Below are 23,373 nucleotides of genomic sequence, written 5' to 3'. Positions count from 1 at the left end.
CTGCCAGCACTCTCAGAGCCAGAGCATTTCAATAGGTTTGCACCTCTCTGACTTCATGCTCCTTCCACGAGCGCAGCAGCCAAATAACCTGGTGGCAGATTTCAGGAAAGCCAGAGGAAACTTCTGAGGAGCTGCAGCAGAGCGTGGCTCGTGCTGCCGGCAGGCTGCGAGCGCCCAGCCCCGGCTGCTGCTGCGATGCGAGCCCTCCTCCCTCTGCAGCTCAGGAGCGTTTGCCTGGAGCTGGGAACTGCACACAGCTGAGCTCTGAAGTTTGAGCATGGATCTGAGAAGACTGAGAAGCTGGAGGTCACAAACTCCTGCAGACCTGGGAGCTGACACATGTTCTAGGAGCCTTCTACTCTCCAAACCCTTCATCTCTGCTAAGGACGGAGCAGACGCAGCTCAAAGACACTCACACCTGGAAGGATCTCTGTTTGGATTCTCTTGCTGTTAACAGAGCTCTGCAGAACTACTCACATCCCCAGAGGAAAAAGAGGAAAATTCTTCGAAACAGCAAGACACTTTGGAAGCGGGGAGTAGAAGGAGGCAGTTTTTCCCCTCCTTCCCTGTTTGGGAGAAAGGAGTTGCCCAACCTGGTCATGAGACTTTGCCAGACTTCCCCAAAGCAGGCTCCTGAAGTTATGACACTGCACCACGAAGAGCCTAGGGTAGTGTAGCCCAGAACAGCCCCCAGCAGCACACCCTGCGTGCAGACAATCTGGTGGGGACAGGAGATGGAGAATGAGGTTGGCAAATCTGTGGACAATCAAATGGACAAATACATGTAATAATTTGGAAGCTTTATCTTTGCTTTTATTCTACTTCCTTTTTCTCACTGATTTTTCATGCATTTATCCCTGTATTGACTGAGCTGTGCTGTTAATTCTTTCTTACCCTCCCCTCCTCAATTTAGTGTTACAATAATGGGGAAATCAGAAAGTCAAATGGATATTGTGGAAAAATCAACAAAATCTGGGAAGAAATCCTGGACCTCTGTGGCAATCGGTCTGGCTGTCTTGCTGCTCCTCATGACTTGTGCAGTGGTCGCCCTGGTGATCCTGTATGCCAGCAGCAGAGGTAAGGAATATGTGAATAATTCTTTTCCTTCTGCAAACAACATACAAGTCTTTTTGCAGAGCTCAATTAAAATAAAAATACAGGGAGACAGTGAAGTCACCTCTATGAGGGACTTGGCTATCTGCCTTGTTCCAAGCTCATGCACAGAGAGGAGTATGTTGGATTTTATTTCATTTTTAAATTATGTGATGTAAAAATCTATGTTTTTAATGAATTATATGCATGTTATTGACTTGAGCATTGTTTTGACAAAAGTAAAAAAAAGTTACACTATTTTAGAGGGGAAGGTGCATGTCTGTGTAAGGTTTGACATTTCCTTATTTTATAGAAGCCTGAGTCAAGATTCATTATTGCCGGGAGTTATAAAGCAACAGCTGCTTAGCACATCTAAAGAGGAGATTAGTTATGACAATGTGAAAGCTTTTTTTTTTTAAAAAAAAAAAAAAAAAGCCAGTGTGCTGCTGAGGAAGAAGAGACTGTTTTTAGTATTTCATCAGGCAATTAGATCTCCAGGTGAGATTTGGTTCAGTGACTTTCATGCAGATGTCTTGCCAGGAACCTGACAATGAGGCATATTACTCTGAGGTGCTTTGGCTATGTTACCAGCAGAGCATGCTTACACTCAAAAATAAGTTTTTTCCACGAGCACACCAAATGCAAAGTCCTGTTTAAAGATTCTGTGAAGCAATCAACATGATTGGTAGCAGCACTTGCCTCATGTTTGTCACTTCCACGAATGCCTCTGGGATTCAGAGTTTTGCTAAAAACTAGAGAGTAAAATAAAGAAGTAGGAATAGCAAAACTGAAGCAAGGCATTGTTTCCTCCTCACATTGTCCCTGCATCCCCTGCCTGGAGCAAGCTGCTTTCTCCAGCACTTGTAAGTACAACCCTGCACAATTCTGAGTAATAATTCATGAGAAAAGACGTTTTGTTGTTTACTCCTCTTGCTACCAGCTATTGAATGTTACCAGAATTCGTTCCAGTGTTAGATGAAATCTCTGAGTATTTGGTATTCATAATACTCATCAGAAAGTTGTTTATATTTATTCTATTAGCTCAGGAGACAAGAGGAAAAAAAATGCCCAGAGCTAGGTCATAGGGTAGGAGTTTCTGTATCAAAATATTGATCTATGCAGAATTTTGTTGCTTGCATGCATAAGGGATTTTCATACCCATAAAACCTTGTCTAAATAAACAAAAAGAAAATATAGTAAGAATAGAGGAGTAATATTTGGGTGATCAAAGAAAGGGAAGCAGACAGAACTGAAGTAATTCAGTTTTGAATCTGAATACAGCATGCTCTCAATCTTTCCATCACACCCACACGTACCCTCTTTGGAGCCTTTTCACAGCTCTTTCTCAGCTATGTTCTACAAATATTTACTAAACTCCAGATCTCATCACTTGTTGGAAAGGTTACCGTCTGAAGAACATTTCAACACTTGCAGCTGACACATCACGTCACAGTCAGTGACCTCTCCAGACAACTTAGTTACGAACAACTTCCATTCTCACCTAATGGCTGGTCCTGACTGCTCAGAAGTCATGTACTAGTTTAATTGATATTTTATGCACTTTCTGGCTTCCAAGTTTGCAGGGTTTCTCACAAGAAAGATTCGGAGGTATTTGTGTGTGTGTCTGCATCCCCTCAGGTCGTCACTATTCACATCTATTATCCAGGCTGTGGGGAAGCTACAGGGCACACACACACCCCTACACTCTATCCTGCTAGGCAGGCTACCAGCAAAAGAAGAGAAAAACAACATTTGAACCAGGCAGCACCTTGTTCTGGGAGTGGATTTCAGAAATCCATGTTATGCTCCTGCATCTCCTATGCTGTGAATGCAATCCATGTGCAATAGACTCACAAGAACCTGCATTATCTACCCTGGTCACAGCACACTACGAGAAGGCTGTGGCCGAGATCTGGCTTGTCTCCTAGAGGGATGCCTAGTCATTCTCTGACTTCAAGTATTTTCGTTAATGAGGCATTTATTCAATGGAGACGGAGGATTTAAAGAAGTGGCAGCCAATACAAAAGTCACAGTGAAATGACATATAGGTGGCAAGACTCCTCTCAGTTGTACTCACATGGAGCTGCAGGAATGTGGAGTGACAGGCCATACAGCGCTGCAAAAGCGGGCAAATACTCAGTTTACCAATTCTCACATGAAATTCTGTCTCAGCCATGCTTATAGATAGGCTATAGGTAGGAAATCATAAGAAAGGTGGAATAAAAACAAACACTCGTGTTATGGAGCCCATTTGAAGACACCGACATCTGGCATAGACAGCCCTCTCAGAGCAAGAAAAGCTAAATTTGGCAATTACATTATTTTTTGCAAACAATTCTGTTATAATAGCAACAAAGGCGGTCTCCAGTGCTGGCAGCACTTCTGCAGATGAGACCCATGCGAGAAATAGGCAAGGTGCTGCAAGTCAAGCTCACACTTGACTGCCTGATGACCACTGTGGAGCTAATTATTTCTCTGTGTGGCATCCTCAGCCATCTGTGGTCTTCAAAACACGCAGTGGGAAAACACTGAACACTGTGTGCTTCAGAGAAATACCTGTATTTATACTGAAAACTTGGGCAGTTGTTTTTAGCAAAGTAGCTTGAGGAAATGAAGTGCATAGAGTTGTCTAGCTGAGACTGCAGAAGGTGCATTTTACATTTGTTTCTAGTTCTTTGAAGTTCAAGAGGTGCAGTAGACAGAGCCTTGGTCAAGTGAGCAAAGACCCAACAAATATATTGTGAAATAAAAACAGGGCAGTGTTGGTCATATCTACAGAGTCAGGCTGGCTCGGTTCTTTGTCAGGAATCGTACTGAGGCATAAGAGAGATAATTGATAGAAAACCAAAGGAGCCACTTTTAGGAGTAAGCTGAGAGCCCCTCACCAGCCATTTCCAATTGTCTGGTTTTGTGGCAGAGTTTCAGAGCCCCGAGTGTGCAACCAAGGTTTCAGAACAGCTTTGGCTTCCCTGCTTATACAGCTCAATTACATCCTCCCAATCACAAGGGCTTTTTGAATGTGGGGAGTTAGAATCTTGTTGAAAGCAGTTGGGTTCCAGAAACTGAAGTCAGACATTGTCAGGTTATATTAAAGAGAGAAGCTTTGATTAAAAAAAAAAAAAAAAAGCAGCCTTCATTTAGAGTCCTGCATGGTCCCTGAGAAACAATGAGAGAAATGCAGCGTTCTTGTTGTACAGTTATCTCTTTCTCGCCTTGCCCGTTGCTATTTCTCCTTTATGGGAAATTTCCACATGCATTTGAACTACTAGTTTCTTTTCCCCAAAAGGATTTTTTTTTTCTTGGAAATACCCTGGGCTTTTAGGTTCTTTAATTTTTTAATTATTAGAGAGTTTAGGAAACTCAAAAAATTGGGCTTCGCTTCATCCAGTACAAAAAAAAAAGCTAAACCCCTCTATGTGAAGCTTCCCATTGTCACACGTATTTTGCCCATCCGGTGCTCAGATTGCTCGACACGAAGCTATAATAAGGCACGCAGTTATTCTCATGCAGATCTACTCCCACGCAGCACGGCGGCACTCGGCTGAACCCTGAACGCCACATTCCCAATCACAGTGGGGGCTTTTTATGTTGCTTGCACTGATGAACTTCCAAGCCCTCTTTTCTTTCCTACTGTTTTATTTCTATCTGAATTACTGCAATCTTGTTTGCCGTCACGTAAGAGACTTGTTTTCATTGGAAGGAAATTTTTTTAGTCACTCTTCTCTGCAAACATCCTAGTGTAAGGATCAAAAAAGAGTTTAAAAACGTGGCTGATCCTGGTGGAAAGTAAGGGTATCAAGTTTTTGTTTTCCACCGCGGAACCAAGTAGTTGTCTGTTTAACACAAATGGATACTAAGCTTCTTCACTGGAATAACTTCACAAACCAAGACTAATTGGTCAAAATTAGAAAATGAATGAACTGAACGCTATTCCGTCAGCCCTAAACATTACTGATTAGGGAGCAACCTCTCTGCTGAACAGCAGGGAGTAACCTTAAAGGACATAGCTGAAATTCTGACCAAACACAGGTCTGTTACCCACTTCTCCCCCCACCACTTAGAGAAGTAAAAATAATTTATTTGCCTAAATTTGGTCTTTGACTCAAAACAGTGTGAAAAGAGTAACCCAGCTATGGACTTTCTGCCCCCTGTTTAAAGCTCTCAGACACTGAGTTTGAAGATCAGGAAAGAGCTGAGATGCTCAAAGCACCTCACTAAATTGTCTAGAAAGGGATATCCTGCTTTCTGTATGTGTCAGAAACACTGTGGAGACAGTTAGTAGGTGTTTTTTTTAAAAAAAGAAGTCTTATTCTCCTTCCAGGAGAGTTAAAACTCACTGTCAAGAGTGTTGTACTGCTGCTTCCACATAGATTTTCCTCATAAATCTGCAGATCAGAGATTTCTTCACAGCTGTCATTTGGTAACTTTTACTGGCACTAATATTCGCTCACTGGCTCTAAAACCAACCAGAGCTGTCACGGAGGTTGGGCTGCTGGGGAGTGACGTTGGTAGCCATTTCTTTCCAAAACAACCAGTTCTTCCCGCTGTCTCCCTGCAGGCGCTCACTACGGCACCAACTCAGGCAACCTCTGTACCACGCCTGGATGCGTTACAGCAGGTAATGACCGTGTGGCTTTGGTAGTCCCAGAGATTCCTGGGCAGTCTGTGGAATTCATTCTCTGATTTTGATACCTAGCTGCTAGAATAATCCAGAATATGGATCCAACAGCTGACCCTTGCAAGGATTTCTACCAGTATGCCTGTGGGGGCTGGCTGAACCGGCACGTTATCCCAGAAACTAGTTCCAGATACAGCATTTTTGACATCCTGAGGGACGAGCTGGAGATTGTCCTAAAAGGTAGGAATGAGGCTACTCTGTCCTTGGTTAGGCACTTGTGTCTCATTTCAGATGCTGTTTACTGCACATCATAGAGAGAAACAAACTCCCAGAGAAGTGTTGATTGGGATTTTTTTCTCTAGTCCTTTAATCTCTGCATCTCTTACCAATCTATTTTGAGGGAACATCCTGTTCCCACTAAAAATTAGCCATAGGTGATTTGGTACTAACTTCAAAAGGAGCAGGACAAGCTGCATGCATGCCCTTCCTGACACTTTTTCCATTAATAGCTCCTCTAAAGAGAGCTCTAGTTTCACTGTAATTGAAGCCTACAGTAACAAGTATTTATCATGGTCCTGAATTCTCAGCTATTTCTATGAAAAGATCAAAGCTCTCCAGGGCAAAAATCTCACTGCAACGGTTCCTTCCCCAGGTGTGCTGGAGACTTCAGATCAAGGGGACAGAGAAGCATTTCAGAAAGCTAAAATACTTTACAAGTCGTGCATGAATGAGAGTGAGTCTCTTCTTGTTCCATTGCTTCTTGTGTTCAATATCAAATGTACAAAAGTACCGATGGACTTCTAAGCAGAAGTCCAGTCACTATCCATGGCTTTGCCTGGAAAACTAATCTTCAGATTAGATTAGATTAAATTAGGTTACATTAAAATGAAATTAGATTAAAATCCAGATTAGAAATTGCCTTGGTGCATCATTAAAGCTTAACATACACATTCTGGGATGCACAAGAGACAGGGGATTTCACAGTATCTGATTTTCTGCTATGACAAATTCTGTTTCAGATTTAAACCATTAGGCCCGTTACCTATTTTTCTTCATTTGTGTCTATGAAAACAAAATAGTATTTGTTTTTCCTCTCTCAGGCCTTATAGAGCAACGAGATTCATTGCCTCTGGTAGAGGCCTTAACGATGGTTGGAGACTGGCCAGTGGCTTCTGCAGACTGGAATAACACCAAAGGTAATTCTGTGCCTGGAAGAGTTCAGTAGTGTTGAGAATTATTTGTTGCACTGAGGAGACTACAGACATTGTATTAGATCCTCTATTTTAGTTGTTTCTTCATAAACGAAAGTCAGGGTGTCATACATATTTAGCATGCAGTGATGTGTGTAAAGAAGATGGTATAACTGTAATACCTGTGTTACAGAATCTCATTCATGAACAGTGCATGTTTCAAGACAGTCAGGAACCCTAAAGGACCAACATGAATAATGAAACCAAAACCAATATAACCAATAGAGCTGTGTTCTAATGCTTGCATATTAATGAGGGTTTGGAGCACAACTGCCTAACCAGGCAAGGTCATGGTGATTAATGCTATACATAGGCAATTGCATATGTGTGTATATCTATCTATCTATCTATCTATCTATCTATCTCAGTCATTTACTGATTACTGTATATCCCTGAGACAGATGAGGCCAGTAAGAAGAGTGTAGCCATTTCTAGCCCCTACAGCAATGTCCTGTACAAATATTCTCACATCATGTCCAGTCTGGTTCTAAACAATTTCAGCAGTAAGCTTAGAAACTCTACAGCTTAAATCAGTGCTGATCCATATTGATAAATAATGTATATTTTTCCATTTGTCTCCCAGAGCCAAACTGGAGAATAGAAGAAAAACTCTCCATAATGAACTCCAGATTTAACAAACGCGTCCTCATTGATATGTTTGTTTGGAATGATGACCAGGATTCCAGCAGACACATCATTTATGTAAGAAAAAAAAAATCACAGGGAATTATTTATATTCCAGAATCATAAATGGATCGTTATTTACACTGCATACAGATTAGCTTTCCATAAGTCGGGGGGTATGCACAAATACTGACAAAAATGCACGCCACAGTTCTGCACCCCAAGTGGCAGCTCTGTCTCAAAGTCATATGGGGAAACATTTTATGGCAGAATCATTTTTGTTTCAGTTAAAGAAATAAAAATCAAAGGACCTTTGCTGATTTACAGCATTTAAGGGTTGTAAATTCTTGTGACTTGCCAAATGATGGTGAGGTTTCATATATAGCAGGAAACCATGGTTTTTAAACATTTCAAGGATACCTTTGCACAGAACCCGTTCATCACTAACTAATGTATATGATTTTCTTCAGATTGACCAGCCAAGTTTAGGAATGCCATCGCGGGATTACTACTTTAATGGGGGCAACTATCAAAGAGTAAGTAAATAAATTACAAGGAATACTATGTGCTACTAAAACAACTTCATTATTTATCCCTGTGTTTTGGAAAACTCAAATATATGAATCTTCATGTTATGTGAAGATCAACAATCAGAATTAGACTGACATTCTTTGTAGATTTTTTCCTAATTATGCCAGAATTTTGTTAAGTTTACAAAAGGACTCAACAACTGTACAAATATCAAGCCTCCCCAGAACTGGCCAATTCATGCAGATGAGGAAGTTGTGGGAAAATAAAATCATTATGTTTTATAGCTGAAAAGAGTCTCTAATTTTGAAGACAGGTTCACATTTTCAGTGCAGGTTATCTTGGATTTGCTTATATCTTCTTCTAAAGCCGCTGGTTCTGGCTACTATTTTACAGAGTACTGGAAAGATGGATTATAGATTTGGGAGAAGAATTGTCATGCTGGATCACATTTGGACATACAATAGCCCAATATATGTTTTCTTGAACACCAAAATATTCAGAGTTTTCCATATGTTCATTCAGGGGAAAAAAGTTTAAAAGTTTTAAAAAGAACTGTTATACATGGAGCAGCAAAAGCTATATCGATGGAACAGATACTCAGCTCGTAACAATCTGCTTCCGCTTACTCCCCCCTTTCCCCAAAATTACATGAAAACCATGAGAGATTATTTTCTAGGTGTTTTTCTCTGACAATGCTCAGAGCAAAAATGTGAGGGTTTCTGTAAATACGTACAAAGCTGTTGCAACTAGGGCCAGAAAATTTATCAGTTTCCAAGATGGAAATATTGCTTTAGTACATTTTACTTTCCTCAATTATGTCATCCTAACAAAGGGGACTTGCAGCCTAACGTCAAACTCATTTTCCTAACATGAATGGAAGGGAATACAGAGAGACAACAATCAGCATTTTAGACTCTTTGTCTAGCGGTTGTAAAGGCAGATGAAAACATCAGTGAGACTAGTTTTCTTCTTAATTCAACATATTTGACTATATTCTCATATTTAATATAGTCCTATGAAGTTTTTGTGAATTGTTTTCACACCTTCTGGATGCCTTTATGAACTGCCAGTTTCTGTTAATCTGTCTCATGGTACAGAACAATTGCCATGTAGTTGTGTCGGGAACTGGGATTCTATTCTGCAAGCTCCACCTCCATAGTGGCAGTTACAGTAGAAAAGAGGGACATTTATGCATCGTTGCATGAAAGCCAGACTGAGATTGACTTGTAGGAGGTACAAAATCAGGTACAGTACATGGATGATCCTAAATTAGCAAAAGGAAACCAGTACTGCTTACGCAGTTTTAATTTGAAGCTATAAAGAAGGGCGGCTAAGGCTGTGTTTTTAATCTTCGTGAATAAGGAGGAGACACAACCCCTTTTGATTTGCTATTTAACAGCTCACTTCCCACAGACAATGAACCAAACTCTGATGACCCAAACTCCCCCTGTGCTGAGTCCAGCATCTTTTGGCAAAACTCCTACTGAGGCCAGTGGGAGTCTGGCCTGATTAAGGCCTTGTATTCAGCCTAAACCCACAAATCATCATCATGTAAGTGCCCAGACTCAATTTCACAACAGTTACTGTATTTATCTGGTTTCCAAGGTCTATGGAGAAAGAAAAGGTGCAAGAAGAATACGTAGTATGAAGCTTTCCTGTATCAGAGATCAGTGCTCCTTCAGCAGCCAGATATCTTCCCCAGGTTCTTTCTGAGGCATAAATCACAGCCATGCCCTCCTATTAGAAATAAAGCAAAGGGATCACTGGGAACCATCTGAGACAGAGCGTTTTTTTCAGACAGTAAAAGCAGAGAGTTTAGAAGATTTATGGTATTACTTTCAGGGAACTTTAACCTTCCATGCTTACGCTGGTATTTTGACTAGGAGGGATCCCTATTCCCACAGGAGTAGCTCAAGCACAGAGCTTTCTCTTTGCTCAAGCAGTGATTCTAACCCAGAGCTCCCAAGAGCTGGATTGCACAGGGAAGCAGAAAGTGTTGCTTTCACTATGTACTGTGAGACTGGCAACTGCGCTGTAAGGTGTTCCAGGATGAACTGAGGTTCTAGGAATTGCAGTAGTGGCTCTGATAGTAGAAAAAAAAGATGAGAAAAATGGAGTGGGGAGGGTTGCACTGGAGACAAGGGCAGAGGCTGTGACCCCAGGCCAAACTTCTTCACAGCATGCTCTAAAACTACAATGCCAAAAAGAATCGTTTGCCAAATGAGAAACACCAGACAGCAAACCTTTTCTTCACAGTGCTACACACACGTTCTGTTTCTTGTGTGCAGGTGAGAGAAGCTTACCTGCAGTTCATGATCACCATTGCCAAAATGATCCGGGAAGACAAGAACATGTCTAAAGACGATGCCTTTGTCCAAGAGGAAATGGCAAAAGTTATGGAGCTTGAAACAGAGATTGCAAATGTGAGTACAGAAACCAAGAACTACTCAGGATGGTGTGGGGGGTAGGGGGTGAGAGGGAGTGTCTCTTCCTCTTTTGGGCAGCAGTTTTCAACACAGCAGAAGACTCATGGCCGAGGAGAAAGCAGGAGGAATATGACTTGTGCCATGAGCAGCCCAGAAATCAGAGCCTCTGTGAGTAATTATGTCTACGGCATACACCGCTACTGTGTCTGCTCTAGCCCTAGACATAGTTATTTTTGGAAGTCTCCTAAAGCAGGATAATCTATCTTCTGCTAAACATACACTATGATAACACCAGGGCTAGCTCCCTTGCATCCTTTGAAGTCTACAGCACCCTAAATATCTCTAAGAGTGTAGTCTTACATTCTAAAGAGGATAGAGGGAACCCCTTGGCTCAACATATCACTGAAACATTACTAAATCTGTGGGGCCCAAGTTCCTGTACTGAAATTTAGAAAGCAGCACTGGACACCATCAAATGAGCTTTCTTTTTCAAGATGAACTGTTTTATTTGCATATTATTTGAGTGTGTGTATATGCATGTGCATGCTGCAATTTCAGCTACTGCCACTTTGTCAGGTGATTCTGGTAATAACCTTGTGAATGTCTTCAGGCAACCACCCCAGCAGAAGAAAGGCATGATGTCACCTTGTTGTACAACAAAATGACCTTGAAAGAGCTACAGGAAAAGTTTGCATTGAACGTAAGTGTTTAATAGGCAGTCTAATACTTTCAGCCTCCTCTTACTACCATGCTAATTGGAAATGACTTTGTGAATTTATCAGTGATGCAACAAAGAGAGGTATAAGATGATTCCCATTCTTAATCTTGTCTTCAGAGTCTTTAAAAAAGCATTTTTCTACTGAACAACGCTACAAGTACATTCAATCCCATAGACTGCAGGAAGTCCAGCCAGTTACTGAGGCACTTAAACCCCTGGCATTGGTATGTGTCTCTCTGTCTGCCTAGGAATTTAACTGGACCTTCTTCATCCAAGGCGTCATGTCTTCAGTAGGTGTTCAGGTTGACCCAGAAGAAGAAGTTGTGGTATACGGCATGCCCTACCTGCAAGAGCTGAAAGCAATTATCTCAAAGTACTCAGCAAGGTAAAGAAACTGGAGAATATGCAAGACAAATGGATGGAAATGTGGAAATGTGAATTATTGGACCCATTTGCTAGTTCTGTCAGAGCTTCTCTGAGCAAAATGCCACCACTGCACTGTAAAATGTGGGTAATGTCTTCTAAGGTCCCAGGGTATTGTGGTACCAGGTGTCTCACCTGCTCACATGCTTAGAAAAGGTTAAATGGGAAGAAAAAAATACATCACAGCCTTAGCTCTTGTTACACTCTAGAAGGGAAAAAAAAAATTAATCCCTGAAAAGCCATGGTAGTACAGTCCCCAGTCTAGATGCCTGCACAGTTAGCCAGCCTGCTAAATACAGACAGTCACCTGTGGATACTATGAAACCTACGATGGGCAGCAATCATTTGCTTTATCTCCAAAATTAAGATCTCCCTCTGACTGTGTTCACTAGTGTTGCTTTTCACAAGGGATTAAACTCAGCTTTGCTTTCCCCTGCAGCACCATCCAGAACTACCTCATTTGGCGACTGGTAATCGATCGAGTCAGCAGCTTGAGTCGGCGTTTCAAGGATGCTCGGGCCAGCTACAGGAAGGTATTTTCTCTCTTCCTACAGGGGCTGTAGAGCATAGTACTGGAAAAGCCCCAGTCACCAAATCAAGTCCTTGTCAGTACAGTGACATTGTTAAGTCAGGCAATCCCCAAACAAATCTAAGAACAGCAGTCACAGCAATGGAAACCTCTGTCTGGGGTTAGCCTCCTCCTTAGGCAGTGATTTAGAAGAGAGATGCGTAGGCAGAATGAATCCTGGGGTGTTTTGTGTTGCAGGCGCTTTATGGGACAACGCTGGAAGAAGCGCGCTGGAGGGAGTGTGTGAGTTATGTCAACAACAACATGGAGAATGCAGTGGGAGCAATGTACGTCAGGGAGGCATTTGCTGGTGAGAGCAAGAGGATGGTATGTAGTTTACCCTTCCTACGATTGTACACCCAGGGTCTGCAGTGCCCATTCCCCTCCATCTGAGCTCCCAACTATTGGTCTGTTAAAGACACAATCAGCCAAGAGCCAGAAGGCACGATAACTCATTTATGATGCACTTTAAAATGCCGAGTACCATGTTTCAGAGCACAGAATTTGGGGATGTCATCTTTCAGTAGGAAGCCTTTCACCCCTCCTCAGCTGTGCCTGCAAAAATAGCATGTAAGTGATTAATTTCTTCCTGCCTCTCTTTCAGGTCCGAGATTTAATAGATAAGATCCGTGAAGCATTCATCGAGACTTTAGATGAGCTACAGTGGATGGATGAGGCATCTAAAGAGAAAGCTCGTGAGAAGGTCAGAGATAACAAGGAAATTCATTGTTCTGTCATGAATATGAAATCTTTGGAATTTTGTAGCATCACTATTCCCAGTTCCTCTACAAATGAGACGAAAAAGCTTTGATGCTCACTATCGTGTTATCCGTTATCCTGTTGCATTTTCCTTTTCTTTTTAATCCTTTGTTAGGTCACGTACATTTTTATTTCCATTAATGAGTCTTGTGAATCATGTTTTAAATGAGGTGAGATGATAGCACCAAATGCATCAAGTAGAATGACAACTGAATACAACGCAATCTCCCAAATAAAACTTTTCAAACCCTTCACTGACTTTAGGATCATCAGTGCTGTTCTAATAGCAAGAAAAAGTAAAGGCACTAAATAAGGGTTAAGCCAAATCCCTGGTGGGTGGTGCTGTAGGGTCTGCAGGTCTCCCATAGTGGCTGGACACCAGGAGATGAGAGGAAGAGTGGATGTAAAGTCTTATTAGGCAAGAGGGTGCATTTGAACAAGGTCTTTAAATATTTGCATCCAGTTTCTCACAAACAGGTGGACAATAGCAATAAAAAATTTGAACTATTATATGTATTGAAACTTTTAAAAAAACCCAACCACACCAACAAACCCACGATTAAACTCTTTTCTTCTAGGCAATGGCAATTAAAGAACAAATTGGCTATCCAGATTATATTTTGGAAGATCAGAATGAAAAACTAGATCAGGAATATGCCAATGTGAGTATGCTGTGTGTGTCTCAGTAAGTACCTCAATATAAAACCCTACGCTAATTTTCTTGCCGCTTGGAATACTTATACCTGTGCAACTGTCATTTCCGTGTGACTGGGCAGCACACACAATTGATTGTGTTGAACATTATTATAAATAACTGCATGCAAAGAGCTAACTATTAAGTGATACCTTGCAATCAAAACTTTTTTAGAAGATACATTCAGTGGTATGAGGAATTCCTCTTTCCGCACAGCTTACTAATATACTTGGATATCTGTTTCTTTAGTTAAACTTCAGTGAACACAATTACTTTGAAAACATCCTGGAAAACCTGAGAGCTGGAGCCCAAAAGAGCTTGAAAAAACTTCGAGAGAGAGTTGACCAAGATATGTAAGTTTCTAGACTGCATGCTACAGACAATCAAAATTCTGAAATAATGGTTATCGTGTTTAAATCATATGCTGTGGATAGCTGAGCCTGCTTATATCTGAGATCTTACAAGATATTTCCTGGAATAAAACACGTATCTCATTGCCTTTTGTCGTAGAAATTCACCCAGTTCTCTTGGAATCTCTCTAATCCTTCATCGAGCTGCTTCACATTCAGATATTACATTGAAGCTACTTAACGCAAAACCAGTGACAGATCTTTGACAGCTCAGCAAGGAGGAGATGAGATAAACAGTATCATGGAACTTATGAAAATTTCTATTCAGGGGAAAAAAGCTTATAATATTCTGGCCAGAATTCTTCTGGAAATATGCCATCTTGGGGAAGTTGAGCACCAGATCTAATTTATGTCCATTTCCAGCCCTACCTCAGTCCTGTCCTTATATGCAGCCTGCATTTTTTGACAAGAATAATTCAATAAAAAGAATGTCTAAAAAAAAAAATCATGACTAACTTTGTGTGCAACATCTATTTTCAGATGGATAATTGGAGCTGCAGTGGTCAATGCATTCTATTCCCCGAATCGGAACCAGATAGGTAGGTTTACAACAATTTTAAACAGCTGCATGAACTAATTACTTTTTGCACCACAAGTCTGCTATCCAGAGGCAAACCTGCCTGTGCCCTTAGGAAATTCTGGGCAAGGTAGAGAGGCTGTTCCTTCCAAGCAGTCACTTGCTGATGGATGTTCAGCTTCCCCGCCCCACATTCGGTGGGCAGAGTCTATAGACTGTCATTGGAACGGCCCTGTGTTGGAAAGCCTCGGACAGTAACCGCTACTGTACGAGTGCCAGCTCCAGAGAGCAGAGAATGCTCAGAGTGTTTTGGGCTGTTTGTACTCGTGTTTCCACATTCCTGATAACCACCCGGGCAGCTCTCCAGTTTGCTATCTGTACAGACGGTACTGTAACTGCATTGATAAGAGGCATGCCAGACTAAAGAAACCTGCCTCTGCTCACAGAATGTCAGATCTGGGAGTTTTTGCAGAGTTGCTAGGCTGGCCTTTCGTGTTCTTAGCAGAGAAGAGCTTCAGACTTAAGCCGTAGTGAACCTGCCTGGGCTCCCCATCCTCCCTGATCTCTGAGCTGGGGCCGGTGAAGCCTGCAGATGCTGAATCCTGAGCACTCCGAACAGGAGAGGAACCAAATCATTTCTACTAAGCAGTGCTCATTAAAATTCCCAGACTGCCAAGATCTACTATCCCAGTTCTGACAAATACCAAAAGAGGAAAAATCCCTGCCTTTTTTAGGCCAGGCAGCAGCTGTACCCTGCTCCCAGGGCAAAGGCCAGAAATAGAAAACAACCCAACCAACCATCACAAGGGAAAACTCAAGAGAATTGCTACAAGTAGAAACATCCAAAGTGCTCATAGTTTAGCCCTCTAGCCTCAACAGGAAGTACCTGTTTCCATTTGTGTACCTTCCGCTTACCTCCATGTTGTAGGTACAGTAAAAGCTGTGCCCAGTCCTTCAGCCGCAGCAGGAGACTCCTTTAGTGCATATCATCTTGGAGCTAAACCTGGAGTCAAGCTCAGGCTCTCTATTTATCCACAGTGGTTTTATGCTGATCACAATCAGCTGTGAGCCAGTTTTGCAGGCACGGAAGTCGGGTTTTAAAGATGACTGGTTCCTCTACAGTTTGGCCCTTAGAAGCAATATGGAAGTAACTGGTTTAAGGAACTTGAATATGACAGCCAAAAATCCAAGCACAGCTACCCACAACAGCGTACACACCCAGTATTGTTGGTAATTGGCATATGATCACTAACCTTTCTTTTGCAAAAATAAAGCAATAAAACATCCATTAGTTCCCCTATAAAATGGCTCCAAAACACAAACTGTAGCTATCTCCGAAAGACAGTTACTAAACACTTTGTTCTTGACTTACTGCAGCAAACATTAGAGACCAAATTAAGCTGAAGCTGGAATGTAAATTACGCCTTATTCGCAGACAAGGAGATACTGTAGCTGCAGATGTGCTAAATTAAACCTTTATTAACTTGTCATTTTCTATTTATCAAGAGAGAAACAATTTTACGTGAGGAGGCATGACGTTGTTTCTAATCATTTTATATTTTATGTTTCTTCCTGATCTTTAAACCAAGCAAGCAATCTGTCTGCAAAGGATGCAAAAATGAAGCTCCCTTACAGTGCCTCTCTCTCTTCCACTCTTTGCAGTTTTCCCTGCTGGGATTCTACAGCCTCCCTTCTTCAGCAAACACCAACCACAAGCCCTGAACTTTGGAGGGATTGGGATGGTTATTGGGCATGAAATCACTCACGGGTTTGATGACAATGGTGAGATTAACTGAGGAACTATTATTCTTTCAGTTGCACTCATTGCATTGTAAGAAATGAAAGTCACACACCGCTGTGACTGAACTGTCCGCACACACCATCGCACACCCTCCAAGTCACTCTCGGGGAGCACAGCATTAACGTTCTGTTGAACATTTTGCAGTGAATGCTTCAGGAACGAAGCAGGTCACACAAGAAGTAAGCAGATGTTAAATTGAGTCAATGACAATTCTCAGGAAAAGCTGTTAGGGTTACAGCATCGTCACATCAGAAATACAAAGCAAGCAGAGATACTGGCTCCTGAAGTAAAATGAAATCTGGGAAGTACATTCTTGGGACAGAAGAGCTGTCAGTAGTGTCTTGAAATCACAAGAGACTTTTTTTTTCAACACTAACGTTTGTAATAAATTGACTGTATTATCTTTCTAGAATGCTGTGTGAAATAGTTTGGGGCAAAAACTCACTTCTGATACCTTAAGCCAGTAATTCCTTACGCATGGGTTTTCTTCAATGTGTTTTTTAATGTTGAATAAGCTTATGCAGATTACACAAAAGCACACGATATAGCCTCAGGAATCTAGATCTACAGGGAATAAAAAGCACACTCTAGCCAGAGACCTGAGAACCTAAAAACCAGAACTGCAATTCCAGCTTTCTCCTGCTGTAGCAAAGTCATTCTCTACGAACCTCAGTTCTGTCGCGTGGAGACGCAGAATAAGCACCCTAGACACCTCAGAAGTGGTGGTTAGTTTTGTTATGTCATGTCTGCATAATCCAGTTTAAAATAAAACGAGGCCTTAGTGCTACAACTGCAGCTGGGCTGATGACTAACAAGTCACAGAATAATAGAGAGTGGAGATGGAAGGACTGGAATTGACCTTGTCCATTCCCTTGTGCTAAAGCAGAATCAACTGTGCCAAAACCATTTCTGATCAATCTCTGTAGCACAGACCATCTACATCAAAGGAGGAAAGACAGGAGGAAATGCAGCTGTACCGTAAAGAGAAATTGGTGCTACACTGGAACAATGGTTGCTCTAATGTACTCTCACTCAAAACTTTCCATTTTCCTTGGATTTTCATACAGGTAGGAATTTTGATAAAGATGGAAATATGTTTGACTGGTGGAGCAATTTCTCGGCGATGCATTTCAAGGAGCAGTCTCGGTGCATGGTGCATCAGTACGGGAACTACACGTGGCAGCTTGCTGGCGGACAGAATGTGAGTAAAGCCAACCATTTCCACACCGCTGGCTCTTTATACAGAAAAATAATGAATGTAAGTGCAAGTGGGGCATGGGGGGAATCCGGTGTTTGCTCCTGTACGTTGCCAGTCCTGCTGGTGTATGTTCTGCCCAACAGCCCATACTCTGTTCACGTTACATTCGTGTATATTCTTTCTAATGTAACCTACAGCTTTTACCCTATTCATTCTTTATTTTCACTCTCTCCTGTCTCAGCCCCAGCACAAAGTCGCTGCTTCCTTCTGTTCCAGACAGGACTGTCTGTCTGTGATCAATGATCATGCTTCAGCTCGTACTTCTTAGGGTTGGTAACGTTACTGACTACAGAGTAAATGAATGATTATTCTTTTACAGGTCAGTGGAATAAGCACGTTAGGAGAAAATATCGCAGATAACGGAGGAGTCCGACAGGCTTATAAGGTAACTTTCAAATATACCATGAGTTAAATTTATCCCAGGGATTCAACAATGGGGTTACCTACTCTGTCATTAAAAAAAATTTACAATTAACATGTTATTACCATATTCAAAAACTTCAAGCCTCAATTATACATCTAGAAGCCGATGTCCCCATAGATCCAATCCCTGTGTGTGATTGCTGGCATTCTTGCACCCGGGAGGAGACTCCCTCATTCTCCTAGCTGTACGTTGATGTACCACAGTGCTTGGTGCTGCATAGTCCTGTCTCAGGTAAACAAGGGCAACGTTCACAAATAGGTGCAGTATTAGCTAGGAAAAAGGTAAAACACCTCAATTTTCTAAAGCCCTTAATTCTGAAAATGGCAAGTACAACTTCAAACAGCTTGTCACACGGCAACAGAGCATTAATTTCTTGGCAACACAGTTTGGTGATAGTATGAAGCACAGCAACCGTTTTTTCCAAGTTTATTTCTCTCACATTTTTCATCTTTGATCTCAAAAGTGACGTGCCAGGTAGGACATGAAAAGAATAAATGGAAATACCATCTCTTTCCCAAGAGGAATACAGATCACGTGTTCCAAAAGGCCTGTCTCTAAAAGCCTAGCTCCTTTTGTGGCTTTCTTTATGTGCTTTATAAGGTTTAGGAAAATAACACAAAGAAGTCCCTCCTACCTTGCTGCTATTTATTTTCCATGCAGCAGAATAGAAATGCAAGGGTTGATAATCTCAGAACTGCCTTCCTCCTTCCAAGGTAAAAGGTTGCTTCAGCCAGTCAGTTATTTTCAAAACAAGAGAAATGCAACTGATATTTCAGAGCGCTGCCTCCATGCTGTGGTTGGAAACCTACACTGTTCAGCACAGTTTTTATGCGTTATAAACACGACTGCATATCACCTTATCTGTCCTGCTCTACCAGGGGAAGTCAGCTTCCAGACTCAGGGAAGTCCACTGTCTTTAATCCTCCAGGTTAACAAACCGTGAATAGCACAGTAGTTACCAGCACAAAGGCTCCTTCCCTGTGGAGTGCAGGTGTAAGCATGCAATGTTCTTTTCTACAAATAATCCTGACAGACATCATGGTAAAACTTTTTATCTCTGGTGTTTTGAATACAGCCACAGTTAAGTGTGTTTATAGAAGAACATCCTGAATTTTCAGAAATTTGAACTGACAATTCTGACCGTGAGGGGTACCATTAAAATTAATTACTTTGTTGAACTGAACATGTCCTTGGTTCTAAAAGCTATGACAAATGTGGAAGAGCACGGTGTGACATAAACTGCCTGCACACAGAATCCTCTCCTGTTCTGTGGTGCTGGATGTATTTTTACCCTCAGCTCTACCTTTTGTGTTCTGTGTGCTTTGGGACTATCCGGCAACTAAGAGGATAAGGTAACAGAACGTTTGAAATTAACCAGCATGAGGACACATTAACTTGTCTTCATTATGTCAATATACCTAAAAAAAGAAAATTGGCCAATTAATGTGTAACAATAACAGGTAATGGATTTAACGTTGAGCAAGGTTATTATCTGCTATTTTATGAGCAGTTACCTGAGAGATAAAAGTCATCACCACAGAACTGTGGAGAAGACTTAACACTTCATTTCCAGATACAAATTCCTATAGAAAAAGTCAGGTGAAAGATGATGATTTTACTTCAAACTGCAGTCATGGGCCTTCAGTTTCCGTAGCATATTGATTTAATACATATATTAAATATATACTTAAATATATTAACTATATACTTACACCAGCTATACTTGTCATGTGTGCTTGCTGAGACACAGTAGCAAACTAACGGCCCATCAGGGCAGTGGCACGCCCTTCGCCAAAGCGCTGTGTTCAGAACAGATTTCCCAGAGACTCTGTAAAGAACACACAGAGCTTCTTGCAGTGAAGCTCAACCGGCCAGTAACTACTGCTCTAAAACTCCACTCCCATAGAAGAGTTTGGTATTTTTTCCTGTTTTGTAACAGTTTTCAGTTCAGAAATGACTGTACTTAAGAAGTTGAATGCAAATTACCTTTGTGTTTCATTTTTCTACTAGAAAAGTCAACAGAGTACTTATGATGACAGCTTTTTCATAAAATTAGCTGTACTATTTGTATTAGACAGATTGAAACCACACAAATACAGAAGGGAAGACATGTTGGGTTCATCTACTTTGTGACTAAGATCTCTCACCCCCAAATAACATTCAAAATACCCATCACGCCTGAACAGGATTGAATCTATGATCATTTCTAGGCCTACTTAAAATGGCTGGAACAAGAAGGGAAGGAGCCAAAGCTGCCTGGACTGAATCTGTCTCACAAACAGCTTTTCTTCCTCAACTTTGCCCAGGTAAGAACACTTGGATGCAGCCACTACATTAAAGTATAAATCAGGTTATCCTAAAGGTTAGAGAGAAAATCAGCCCCAAGCTCCACTTGGACAGTGATTCTCCATCGACTGCACTCAGCAAAAGGTCCTCGAGACAGACGTGAAAAAGGTGGTTTAGTGATTAGAGGCAAGAGTTTTCCACATCTGAAACTTGCTGGAGCAAGGATACAGAGAAACAGGGCATCCACCAACACAAAGGTGTGTCAGACAACAACATATGGGGGACAATGACTTTCAAGAGCTTGCCATTTCATGGAAGTATTGGTTCTACAAGCATTTCGGAGAAAACTTTTGCTTGCGATGCAGATGGGGTTTCATCCATTTTTTAACATGTGCTGGAGAAAACTGAATGCCTGGGAAATACAAAGCCAGCAGCCCTGAAATAGGAATACATGTTCAGATCACAGATTTTGCTACAGATTCCATTTCTTTTCCTCTATACCACTTTATTACAATGCAAAACCAATAATTTTGCTGAGTTGATTTTCCCCCTTCAGCCTGGATGAGAAACTCCCGTATGTTTACACTCTTAGAGTAACAAATATTTAACAGGAGGTCAAATATTTGACAGTAGGCCAACACACTTCGTGTTGTGCCTCTGACTCAGACTTAAGCTCATCTGTCTGAGGAAACACATGGGTGAAATCAAGAGCTAATATATCCAACCCAAAGCATCAGATCTTGGTCCAAGAACTTCATAAAACAAAAACTAATTAGTAAATGATTGTATCTGTTCTGCCTCCTCTATAAACCTCCAACTATATTGTAACAAACTGGGATGAAAAGGAAGAATGTTGAAAAACAGCGAGAAGGTCCCCAAACTGAACTCCCTTTAATACTGACTCACTAATGATTAATCTTCCTTGTCTAGGTGTGGTGTGGTTCCTACAGACCGGAATATGCCAGCCAGTCAATAAAGACAGATGTCCACAGCCCTCTGAAATACAGGTGGGTTTTACAAACCGATTTACTAATTGATAACTCACTTGGTTCAACCCATTGCACCAACACAGCGCAGAAGGAGAGAGCGGGTCGTTGCTAGCAGCCACATCCTAACAGACAAGATACATCCAGACTAACTTTATAGCTCGTAGGATACTGCTGAGGAGTGCACCCCTTTGCTTGGCCTGCCAGTCTATGGAGAATGGACCAGAACCTGCTTACTGTGTGCTCTCTTTGTTCTAGCCTTTCATTAGTCATAGTAGCTCTATTTTTCTTGCATAAAGTATCCCATATTCTGAGACTGTAATTGTGTTATGAGACTCTAAATCACTCTATAGACACGGCTTTCTGTTTTCCAGAGCAACGCTCTCCACGCACTGTACCCACGTCAGTAAGCTCCTTCTCTTTGTTTAGGGTGATGGGATCTTTGCAGAACTTCGAAGCATTCTCCGAGGTGTTCCACTGTAAGAAAGGCACAGCCATGCATCCTGCAGAGAAATGCAGAGTGTGGTAACCAAAAAGATGACTGGCGAGAATGACACACGCTCTGGTGACACAACAAGCAGTTCTTGCCAATGACGTGCCTGATGTTCTCCCATTCAGTCACAGCCAAGGCCAATGGCGCAGCTACTGTCGTGAGAAGGAAGGAAACCGCAGCACTCCAGCTCTTACACGTCCACCGGGAAGGACACGGGTATCTCGGTGACCAAGGGGCTGTGCTGAAAGCCACCGTGTGCTCCAGAACAGAAACAACTGTTTCAAATGACATCCTGACTGTTATTAAGATACTGCATCAGGGTTACAAAGACTAATTCTTAAATAAAAAACAAAACCAACAAACACCTATATATCTATTTTTCAGAAAGGAACAATAATTTTAATATGTCTTACAACTACGCCTTCTGAGACTTAGCAAACCTGTCTGAGGTGTTTCACTGAACTGTTTTCCAGTATTCTGATTCAGTTTCTGATGCGTTCTTCCCAAATTCAGGTTAGAGCTAGTTTAAACTCCCGTGCTGTCTGTACACTTGCACCTTGATTACTCCTTTGTTGTAAGAGATTGCTATTTGTCTTGCTATGTTACAAAGTGAGCTCTATGTTCAGATGCCTGTCGGCTGCTAACTTAACGCAAAGCTGCACTCTCCTACCGCACTTGAGTTCCTCTGCTCCAAAGAACAACTGTAACATGACCTTCAAGTGAGGTATTACTAAATAGATCACTTGTTTAGGAGTACAAATTCTGTTGTTACGATTAAAATGACAGGGTCCCTCCCTTCAGAGATATATTTAAAATTATGCTTACTCTTGTAGAAAGTGTATAAAATACTTTTTGCCAAATAGTGAACATGTATCCATGGAAACAATTAAGCTGTTTTTAATCCTGTGCCTTTTCATTTTGCTATAGGCTATTTTTCAGTATTTACACCTGAAACTGTAACAAGTATTAATTTTTAATAAAAAAAAATGAACACCACAGTAGACAATTCAGCAAGCTTTAACTGGTCTATAACAGCTACAAGTACACTAGAAACATTACAGAAATATTAACTTAGCATCTACTCTGCTGATATCAGAAGGGGTCCTAGGGCTGGTCAGATTTGCATATAATCCTTCTCTAAAGTACAAGTTCTTGTTCTTCGTTACCATATTCATAGGGCAGTTTTGCCCTTGAAAATTGCATTTATATTTCACTGAAGTCTTAGCAGAGGGACTATGAAACTGTCTCGATACCAGACTGCCCCGTGGTCACTGCCTACCCTGAGGGAACTCAAGGTAAGTGACAACAGTATATCTATGCCAAGCAAGGGAAACAGCACACAAGCGTGCAGAGGTCAGGTGGAGGAGGTTCACGTGGCTGACAATTTAATTAGTCTGCAAAATCATTAAGCTCTGGAGATGTGCCATTAGAAGTTCTGGCACATGCAACTGCTAAAGGGATAATTAAAATGTGCCTGGGAGGTTTTATTCCAAGT

General features: G+C 41.5%; 1 protein-coding gene across 2 annotated transcripts; it reads left to right on the top strand.

The window, feature by feature from the left end:
- The first annotated feature begins 734 nt into the window (after window positions 1-734).
- Window positions 735-21,914, top strand: MMEL1 (membrane metallo-endopeptidase-like 1). Of its 2 annotated transcripts, XM_010084453.1 has the most exons (23): window positions 735-784; window positions 914-1,077; window positions 5,651-5,710; window positions 5,789-5,950; window positions 6,363-6,443; window positions 6,811-6,906; window positions 7,544-7,662; window positions 8,055-8,120; window positions 10,404-10,538; window positions 11,152-11,241; window positions 11,508-11,644; window positions 12,122-12,215; window positions 12,449-12,577; window positions 12,855-12,953; window positions 13,588-13,671; window positions 13,953-14,056; window positions 14,594-14,652; window positions 16,293-16,412; window positions 17,499-17,632; window positions 18,009-18,074; window positions 20,324-20,419; window positions 21,330-21,406; window positions 21,815-21,914. In XM_010084453.1, the coding sequence occupies exons 1-23, from the start codon at window positions 735-737 to the stop codon at window positions 21,912-21,914; spliced, it is 2,322 nt and encodes a 773-aa protein (XP_010082755.1). The 2 variants fall into 2 exon arrangements, with proteins under 2 accessions (XP_010082755.1, XP_010082761.1); XM_010084459.1 differs by lacking the exon at window positions 735-784 and having other exon boundaries at window positions 924-1,077; window positions 5,675-5,710.
- The last annotated feature ends 1,459 nt before the right edge of the window (window positions 21,915-23,373 follow it).

The sequence above is a fragment of the Pterocles gutturalis genome, unplaced genomic scaffold (genome assembly GCF_000699245.1).
Source record: "Pterocles gutturalis isolate BGI_N339 unplaced genomic scaffold, ASM69924v1 scaffold38636, whole genome shotgun sequence".
NCBI classification, from domain to species: domain Eukaryota; kingdom Metazoa; phylum Chordata; class Aves; order Pterocliformes; family Pteroclidae; genus Pterocles; species Pterocles gutturalis.
This window is presented reverse-complemented; position numbering and strand designations above follow the sequence as displayed.